This window comes from Mobula birostris, chromosome 4 (assembly GCF_030028105.1).
Source record: "Mobula birostris isolate sMobBir1 chromosome 4, sMobBir1.hap1, whole genome shotgun sequence".
NCBI classification, from domain to species: domain Eukaryota; kingdom Metazoa; phylum Chordata; class Chondrichthyes; order Myliobatiformes; family Myliobatidae; genus Mobula; species Mobula birostris.
In genome coordinates this window covers 200514439-200524238 of record NC_092373.1, presented here as the reverse complement: position 1 = coordinate 200524238, position 9800 = coordinate 200514439, and the positions used below count along the sequence as shown (strand labels likewise).

Sequence of the window (9800 nt, the reverse complement as noted above, 5' to 3'; positions counted from 1 at the left end):
GACAATAATAACCCAATACCAAATGGGACTAGCACAGTGGGTACCATGAATGAGTTGGGCCAAAGGACTAGCTTCAGAGGTGTATTACTCTAAGAAAACAAGGGCAACAGTCAATATTCCACAGCTTCACGTGTCTGTAAGAGCAGCTTCAGACCAAAGTCCCAACCTTCCAACAATCAGTACTGCGCCAGTAAACTAACAAGGTGAAGATGGAATTCATTACCACAGACGACTGTGGAGGCCAAGACATAGAGTCATAGGAAAGTACAGTACAGAAACAGGCACTTCAGCCCATCTAGTCCACACCAAATGATTTAAAGGGCCTATTCATATCGACCTGCACCCAGACGATAGCCCTCCATACCCCTACCACCCATGTACCTATCCAAACTTCTCTTAAATGTCAAAATTGAGCTTGCACGCACCACTTGTGCTGGCAGTTCATTCCACACTCTTGCCACCCTCTGAGTGATGAAGTTTCCTCTCATGCTCACCTTAAACTTTTCACTCTTAACCATGACCTTTGGTTTAGTCCCACCAAACACCAGTGGAAAAAGCCTGCTTGCATTTACCTATCAATATCCTCATAATTAAGTACCACTTTGTAAGAAATTGGGAATGTTTAGAGTGGAGGTTGATAGGTTCTTAATTAGTAAGGATGTCAAAGGTTACAGGGAGAAGGCAGGAGACTGGGGTTGACAGGGATAATAAATCAGCCTTGATCGAATGAATTTCACCACGTATGCAGGAGGGTTGAGCATGGGGCTAGTAACCCTATCCCATAAAAACCTAGAGCTACAAAACACCAACAGAAGCTCCACAGACTTAATCCTCGGAAGGAAGAAGATAATTTAGTAGACTTGAGAACAACTTAAAAAGACTGTACCAAGATAAAGAACTCTTGACTAGCTGCTGTCAGTAGCCTATGCCCCGGTAGAAGGGATGGGTTTAACAAAGCAGACTGGAAGAGCTGAACAGCTTAATTCTGCTCCTATGTCTTAAGATGACCACTTGGATGAGTTGCACAGCGTATACAGGCTGTCCTCTGTGTCCCCACCCACAAAGACAAAAAATGATAATCTGAACAGAGTTGAGTTTAAGGTTCAGTAGAAGTTTTACAATAATACAGAAACTTTATTCACATACATTCATCACAACCTTTAAAATAAAGAAATAACATCGAAGAAGTGGAGCAACTAAGGATTGCAGACAAGTGTCAAAAACAAGAGAGGTTGATCTCCGCTTGTTGCTGGGTGTGATTTATTAATGGGAATGGGGCAGGTAGACACCACGCTTTCCATTCCGGACTGCTGCTTTTCACTGGGCGAAAAGGGAGGGTGTGGGAAATGGAGTAATGAATATTCGTTTCATTAAAAACTATCTTTAGCCCAAATTTCCTGATGGGTGGGTAACTTGGATTAAAGAAAATTAAAAGAGATAAATAAACAAACAAACAAAATGTACTTCTAGCTCCCCTCGGCAGCTTTACATCGAGCAGCTTGAAGGTGGAGTGGTGAATCCGAGACATTCGTCATCCAGGTCAACTTTGCTGTGTCAACGATATTCAGGGCTGTGGCTTGGGACCCTTTGGCATAACAGTGATTGGCATTTTGTGGGGTGATCGGGAATATACAGTTCTGTTTTCCAAAGGCTCATCAATGCAGGCTGCTGATCAGAATGAGTACATTCTCAGGACCCAGTTCCTTAGGAAGAAGCGGTGGAGAAGGTGGGGTGCAGAGCGAGATGGGGTGAGCTCAGCTCTTTCACACATCAGAGCACAGAGTAGTGGCGACTTCAAAGTTATGAGTGTTGCTGCAGCTCTGTTTAGTTCATTCAGTCTAGTGACGTCAGCGAACAGAGGTACTCTAGGACCGTACGGCTGCAGGATCAGTCCAGCCCAAGCTTGCTCACCCAGCCCACAGTTCAAACACACTGTGACATCTGGCAAATGGCACCAGAATGCAGCTTGTATTTCATCTTCCTCGCTTCTCCCTCACGCTGTACTGCAGGACCATTGGTGTAGGCTGAGGGAGAGAGAAGATAAGGAGAGGGTGAAATTTTTAAATGTACTGCACTGTACTTTATCAACAAAACAACAAATACCAAGCCTGATTTTGATTCACTTGGGAGGAGATGCCTCTAAACACTCCTAGCATGTATGTGGAACGAGCTGCCAAACGAAGTGGTTGAGGCAGGTACAACAGCAACCTTTATAAGACAGGTGGATAGATACATGGATTGGCAACATTTAGAAGGTTGTGGACCAAACACTTGCAAATGGGATGAATTTGGATAGGGAATCTGAGTTGATGTTGAAAAGGTAAAGGGCCGTAGGACGAGAAATCTGACAGGAGAGGACAGTAGTCCATGGAATAATGGGGAGGAGGTGGGAAACCAGAGGGAAGTGATCTCAGGTTATGAGGGTGGAGTACGGGATAAGAGAGTCATCAGTATGAGTGAAAATAATGGGGAGGGGGAATAGAGGGGAGGAAAAAATGCTTCTCTCATCATTCCTTTTCATCCCCTTCCCCCACACACTTACCATTCCTTCTCACCTGGTCTCATCTATCACCTGCCAGTTTGTGCTCCTCCCCCTTCTCAAAGCTTTGTATACTGGCTTCAACCCCCTTCCTCTCCTGTCCTGTCCTAATGATGGGTCTCGGCCTGAAACGTCAACTGCTTATTCCTCTCCATGGATGATGGCCAACCTGAGTTCCTCCAGCATTTTGTGTGTGTTTAGCTCAGGATTTCCAGTATGGGCAGAATCTCCAATACAGGTGATGAAAGCAGAGATTTGGGCCACAACAACAGATCCATTTATTTCCCAAGCATCCTTCAACATTCCCAGCTCAGAAAGCAGTCATCTTCAGAGGACCCAAATCACCCAGGACATGCTCTCTTCTCATTGCTTCCATCAGGGAGGAGGATACAGGAGACTGAAAACTTACTCAATTTCAAGATTTCCGAACAGTCCATGAGCACTCCCTCACTATTTTTGCTCTCTTTCTGCACTACTTATTTAACTTAATTTTTAAATATATATATATTTCTTATTCTAATTGTTTTATATGTATTGCACTGTACAGCAGCCGCAAAACAAATTTCACGACATACGTTAGTGATATTAAACCTGATTCTAATTCTCGTATACTCACTCACCTTGCCATACCATCTCGAGAGCCAGAGTTGCTTCATGGTCATGTGCTCTGGCAGAGGCTCGTTGTCGAACAGTATCTGTACCTGCAGAAAGAAACTCAATTATATTTTCATATGGTTTGTTGGAGAACAAACTGCACTTGCCTCCCACTCCTCCCTCTACACTGGCCACCCCCACAACGTACCTGCTGCAGATCGAGTACATTTATTCTGTGGCACAGAACTCTCCTTAGATGTCTGATTTCAGCCCGGACTGAGCATCGCACATACTTTTGCTGAAATGGTCAAAGAAAAAAAGTAAGTTCGGCAGAAGAGTGACTGAGTTCTGGCTTAGACCTTTCACAAGCTACTGACTATTGCATACACAGAACAGTACAGCACTGCACAGGCCATTCAGCCCACAATCTTGTACTGATCTTGATACCGCTTTATATTAAATGTTCTCCTCCTATGTATCATAGATATCCCTCCATGTTTTGTTATAACTAAAAATACGTTTCACTTTGATATACATGTGATAAATAAAGCTAATCTATATAGAAAAAGCTAAACTTTCTATCCATGTACCTGTCAAATGCCTTTGATGCTGCTAACATACCTGCCTCAACTACTTCCTCTGGCAGCTCATTCCATATAAAGACCAACCTCTGGATGAAAACATTGCCCCCCTCAGGTTCTTTTCCTCTCACCTTAAAACTATGCCCTCTAGTTCTTGATTCCTCTATCATAGGAAAAAGAATGTGTGCATTAAATCCAGCTATGATGTTACATACCTCTGTAAGATTACCCTCATTCTCCAGCTTAAGGATATTTTTTCTGCAGTAGGGTGTCCAAACTTGAACACAATATTCCAAATACCTATATCTTGAGCGATGAAGGCCAGGATGCCAAAAGTCTTCTTCACCACCCTGTCTACCTGTCATTTAATTTTAATCAGCGCACATAAAAATTGCTGGTGAACGCAGCAGGCCAGGCAGCATCTATAGGAAGCGGTACAGTCGACATTTTGGGCCGAGACCCTTCGTCAGGACTAACTGAAAGTGTTTAACTTTAATTGTCATTTTCTTTGCAGTTTAACAATCAATTATCTGCCTGTATTTTAAGTAGCCTTTAGATACGTAATAATTTAATATACCTCTAGTGGCTATAGAAAGTATAATTCTGAAAGCTTTGTACTACATTAGGTGAACAAATGTTTCCTTCCACTGTTTAACTTTTCACTACAGTATTGAGTAAGTAGTTTCTAATTGGTTGTCTCTTATCTATGGAATTTTTCTTATCTCATGGGTATAAAAGTAGCCATTTTATGATAGGCACCATCTTTCACTTTTCTTTAGTTTCTCTTTTTCAAGAAGAAGTCTTCTGCCCGCCTGTTTCAACTTCCCTTTGTTCTATCAACTCATAACAAAATGATCACGAAGCAGCCTTGCTTCAGATTTCTAAGAGAACCTTTGATTTAAACACCAGAATCCAACACTGTGATGCTATTCAAAATGGTTATAAACATGGGAGAACTCAAGATAGACTCAACAAATGCCTGGTACTTTCTTGTGCTTTCAGAACATTTCAAAAAGGACATCAAGTGCATCATAGGCACTCCAATAATTTTGCTGTCTATCTTGGTGATATTGCTTGAAAACTGAACACCAGCCGGTACTGCCAAGGAGTTCTTTGAATTTAGAGAAGATGGTGGAGGGTTCTTTAAAACGTCTCACAGCCCTGATGACAGTATTATGTCGCATTCAAGTTCCACAATCTCTGGAATGGGGCTTGAAACCAACTTCTGATCCGTGTGACAGTTGCCACACACAAGCCCAGGCTCATGCCAGCTGTGCATTGGAGGAGGGAAAGGAGTGAAGAGTGCTTTCGTAAATTGCTTGCAGGGCAGTAATATCAACTTACACCTCAGAAAACTGACTGGGTTTGCAGATGTGTGGGAAAAAAGAAGCTTGAACATAGAACACTTCTGTATGGTACAGGCCCTTCAGCCCATAATGTGCCGACTCTTTAACCTGCTCTAAGGACAATCTAGCACTTCCCTTGCACATTGTCCTCTGTTTTTCTTTCACCCATGTGTCTATCATTCCACACACCCATCAATCTCTCTGTAATCTCTCTGACATCCCCAACATACTTTCCTTCAATCACTTTATAATCACATCCCCTCATATTAGCCTTCTCCACCCTGGGGAAAAAGTTTCTGGCTGTCCACCATCTATATTTCTTATCGCCTTGTACACCTCTTGTCCTCCTCTCCAAACAGAAAAGTCCAAGCAGCATGGTAGTCAGTGAAGCAGTTGCATAATGTTATTACAATGCCAGAGATCACCTATAGGGGTTTAATTCCCACTACTACCTGTAAGGAACTTGTATGTTACAATGCCAGAGATCATCTATAGGGGTTTAATTCCCACTACTACCTGTAAGGAACTTGTATGTTACAATGCCAGAGATCACCCAGAGGGGTTTAATTCCCACTACTATGTGTAAGGAACCTGCATTTCTTCCTGATGCTCCAATTTCCTTCTTTATTCCAAAGTAGCAGGGTTAAGGTTAATGAGTTGTGGGCATGCTATGTTGGCATCAGAAGTGTGGTGACACTTGTGGGCTGCCCAGCACAACCCTTGCTAATTTGATTTGACGCAAACAACAGATTTCACTGTATGTTTCGATGTATATGTGACAAATAATGCTAGTCTTTACGCCTTTACCTTTCCTTTTAAGAAATGCTCTCTAGTCTAGGAGCATCCTGGTAAATTTCCAGTACACCCTCCCTAAAGCTTCCACATCCTTCCTCTAATGAGGTGACCGAACTGAACACAATAGTCCAAGTGTGGTCTAATATTATCTTGAGCTCTTGAACTCAGTCCCTGTCTATGAAGACTAACACACCATAAGTCTTCTTAACTGCACTGCAATTTCGAGGGATCTATGGATCAGCTCTTATCCCATCTGATAACATACAAGCTGATGAGACATGTTCTTTTTCTTTACAATTAAGAAAATAACGCACAAATGAAGTAGTTATGAAAGTGTGCGTTTTGTTCACCTTCAATAGTTAGGGGACTTAATTTAAGAGCCACAAGGCAATGTTGCAGCTCTATCAAACTCTGATTACACCACACTTATTGTGTTCAATTCTCATTATAGGAAAGACGTGCAAGCTTTAAAAGAGGGTACAGAAGAGATTTACCAGGATGCTGTTTGGAGGGTGGGGTGGGGGGTTGAATTTTACAACATCAATGCTCTCCAACAAGAAGCAGATAATGTTTGAATTCCACTGCTTGAGGTAAGCAGTGCATGAATCGTACAGCTCCAATATTATTGACTCTACGCACGTGCTCAGTGAATGGTGGGGGGAGGGAGTACTCAGACTGCCTCCTGACAAGAGTGGGAATAATTGAATTTACTTCAATGATCTGAAAACACAGGACGGAAAAAAAAATCAATAGACCCCCATCTGCTTCAGTGTAGCGATGTGAAATGATTTGTGACCCTTGAGCCTTCAGATTAACTGCAAGCTTTGTATCTACTTCATGTTAAATATGTTTTGGATTTACTGAGAGTCTGGCTATTGGAACAGACACACATGAAAACAGCTCCTGCATCTGGAAACAGTATCAGGGGAGAGCTGACTGTGCTGACGGAATGTTCTCCGAACAACGGACCAGAAGGGGAGAGGGCTGCAGGCAAATTTCAGTAGTCCTTATGGTTAAAGACCATCTGCACCCTCTCAGCTCCCAACCATCCCAACGGTGTAAATCTCACTTTGGTCTGTATGGTGCTGAACTAGTCACTTGAAGTTCAAACAAGGGGGAATAAAGCAAGGGGAGGGGGATAGTCTAAAGGAAATTTAAGTGACAGGCTTGATTTTTAGACAAAGTGGCAGATGCTTGGAATGCATGCCAGGGGAAATGATGAAAACACATATAATAGTACCACACAAAATGCTGGTGGAACTCAGCAGGTCAAGCAGCATCTATGGAGAGGAATAAACAGTCAACGTTTTGGGCCGAAATGCTGCCTGGCTTGCTAAGATCCATCTGAATTTTTATTTTATTTAGGAATACATCATGGTAGCAGGCCCTTCCAGCTCAATTACATCATTGTGACCAATTAACCCATTGACCCCATCGTCTTTGTGATGTGGGAGGAAATTGGAACACTTGGGAGAAACCCTCATGGACACAGGGAGAATATATACACAGCAGCAGGAATTAAACTTCGGTCACTGTAACTGCACAGGGTTACGCTAACTGCTAAGCTATCATGCTGCTGTGGTGAGCCTATGATTAGCAGAACTCTATTAAGATTATTGGATCATCCAAATGGCACATTTTCTGCATAGTAATAATGGGCTGAACCTTTACCAGCTACCGTAAGGTGCTATAACACTTGTCATTCACAAGTTACTACCTCATCAAAATTGGGACTTTCTACACTTCCAGTTACCAACCTGAAGATTGGAGAGGCTGTAGATTCACTCACATTTAAACAGAGGTGAAAGTATGCCAAAGTGGATGGATGCCTGAATCAGATCAACAAACAAACAACCGGAGGAACACAGCAGGCAGAACAGCATCTCTATTCGCTGTATGGTCGACGTTTTAGGTTGACAACCTGCGTCACGAGGAAAAGGGTAACAGAGAGGGAAGATTGCTAGTACATAGAGGAAAGGGAAGACAGAAACCTGCAGGTGATTGGTAGCTTGAGGTGGAGTAAAGGATGTTGGAGGAAAATAAGCAAAGATACAAAAGCTACCAATGCTGGACTCTGGGAACCATTAATGGAGAGGTGCTAGGCAGATGGATTTATTTCGGAGAGGGGATTTGGTGGATGAAATGTATGTGTGCTAGTTGATTGGGACTGGATTTGGGGGGCAGGGGACAAAAACAGGAGGCTAGAGATGGATCAGACAGGGAGGAAAGGACACAAAGAGAAAGAACATAGGAGGTAAAGGTTGGAAATTTGGAATTTTGATGCTCATACCATTGGGCTGCCAATATAAGCAAGTACTGACTGATGGAATCAATGTGAATGGGTTAAGCTGGCAATAAATTCAAGTTACTTTCACCTCTGCATTTAACCCACAGAACTGCCATTTGTGGCTGATCTAATGTTGGTACACAGAGCAATAAGCAAATTGTCCTAAAGTATTTCACATGATGATCGTTGAGGCAAAACTTGTCTCCAAGCCATAGCAAAGCAGAGAAAGCTCTATGTAGTCAATGGTCTGACCAGGATTTGAAGTAAGAGAAAGAGTCAATGCTTTAACTCAAAGATCATTCATCAGAACTACTGGAATGGAAGTTTCGATGAAGGCTCTTTGATCTGCTGGCCCAAGTTGAGAGCAAGAGATGTAAACTAAATGCAGAGTGAAGATCACACATCATTGCCATTCAAGCTCAGAGACTTACCTGCAATACTAGTTTCCCTTTCTCCTTTCCCAAAGGGGAGCTACAAAACCCAAAAAAACAAAAAAATTATTAAATACAGATTTTAATTCCAAGATGCAATACATTGGCAAGACAGAGAGGGTACAGCAGAGATTTACAAGGATGCTGACTGGACAAGAGGGTCTATGTTATAGGCTGCGTTGGTTACAATGGATCTTTATTCCTTGGAGCATAGGAGTGTGGGAGGTTACCTTAGAAGTTTATAAAATCATGACAGATTCAAAGTAAATTTATTATCAAAGTACATTTGTGTCACCGTATACAACCCTGAGATTTATTTTCTTGTGGCCATACTCAATAAATCAAACAACTATCATAGAATCAATGAATGACTGCACCAATAGAGCATACAGCCAGTGTGCAAATACAAAAATAAAAAGAAAAGATAGTAATAATAATAAATAAGCAATAAATTTCATGGAAATGAGATGGAAGAGTCCTTGAAAGTGAGAATATAGGTTGTGGGAACTGTCAGTGATGGGGCAAGTGAAGTTATCCCCTCTGGTTCAAAAGCCTGATGGTTGAGGGGTAATAACTGTTCCTGAACCTGGTGGTGTGGGTCCTGAGACTCCTGTACCTTCTTCCTGATGGCAGCAGCGAGAAGAGAGCAGGACCTGGTTGAGTTGAGTCCCTGATAATGGATGCTGCTTTCCTGGGATGACACTCCATGTAGATGTGCTCACTGGTGGGAGGGCTTTACCCATGATGGACTGGGTACTTCTGGTAGGATTTTCCATTCAAGGGCATTCGCTGTTTCCATACCAAGTTGTGATGCAGCTAATTAATATACTCTCCACCACACATCTATAGAAGTTTGTCAAGGTTTTATTGTCATGCCGAATCTTTGCAAACTCCTAAGGAAGTACCTCTCAAATCAGTAACATCTTCATAAATCTCCTCTCCACTCTCTCCAGCTTAATGGCATCTTTCCTATAGCAAGTTATTTCAAAATACAAGAGCTCTGCAGATGCTGGAAATCCAGAGTAATACACACTAAACGCTGGAGAAACTCAGTAGGTCAGGCAGCATCTATAGAAATGAATGAACATTTAACATTTCTGCCTTCTTCAGGACTGGAAAGGAAGAGGGAAGATGCCAAAATAAATAAGTGGGGAAAGGGGAAGTAGGACCAGCTAAGTGGTGATTGGTGAAGCCAGGTGGGTGGGAAAGGTAAAGGCATGGAGAGCA

General features: G+C 42.4%; 1 protein-coding gene across 2 annotated transcripts in view; it reads right to left on the bottom strand.

Annotated features, from left to right (window-relative positions):
- Window positions 1–358: 358 nt before the first annotated feature.
- pcgf1 (polycomb group ring finger 1) overlaps window positions 359–9800 on the bottom strand; it is a 58159-nt gene continuing 48717 nt past the window's right edge. Inside the window, exons 6-9 of one of the 2 annotated variants that reach the window (XM_072256762.1) lie at window positions 8574–8613; window positions 3342–3431; window positions 3160–3240; window positions 359–2024 (exon numbers count right to left, since the gene is read on the bottom strand). In XM_072256762.1, the coding sequence (XP_072112863.1) occupies window positions 1974–2024; window positions 3160–3240; window positions 3342–3431; window positions 8574–8613 (262 nt within the window). In that variant the 3' untranslated portion in view covers window positions 359–1973. The remainder of the gene's footprint in view (window positions 2025–3159; window positions 3241–3341; window positions 3432–8573; window positions 8614–9800) is intronic. The other variant, XM_072256761.1, reaches the window with a different exon arrangement.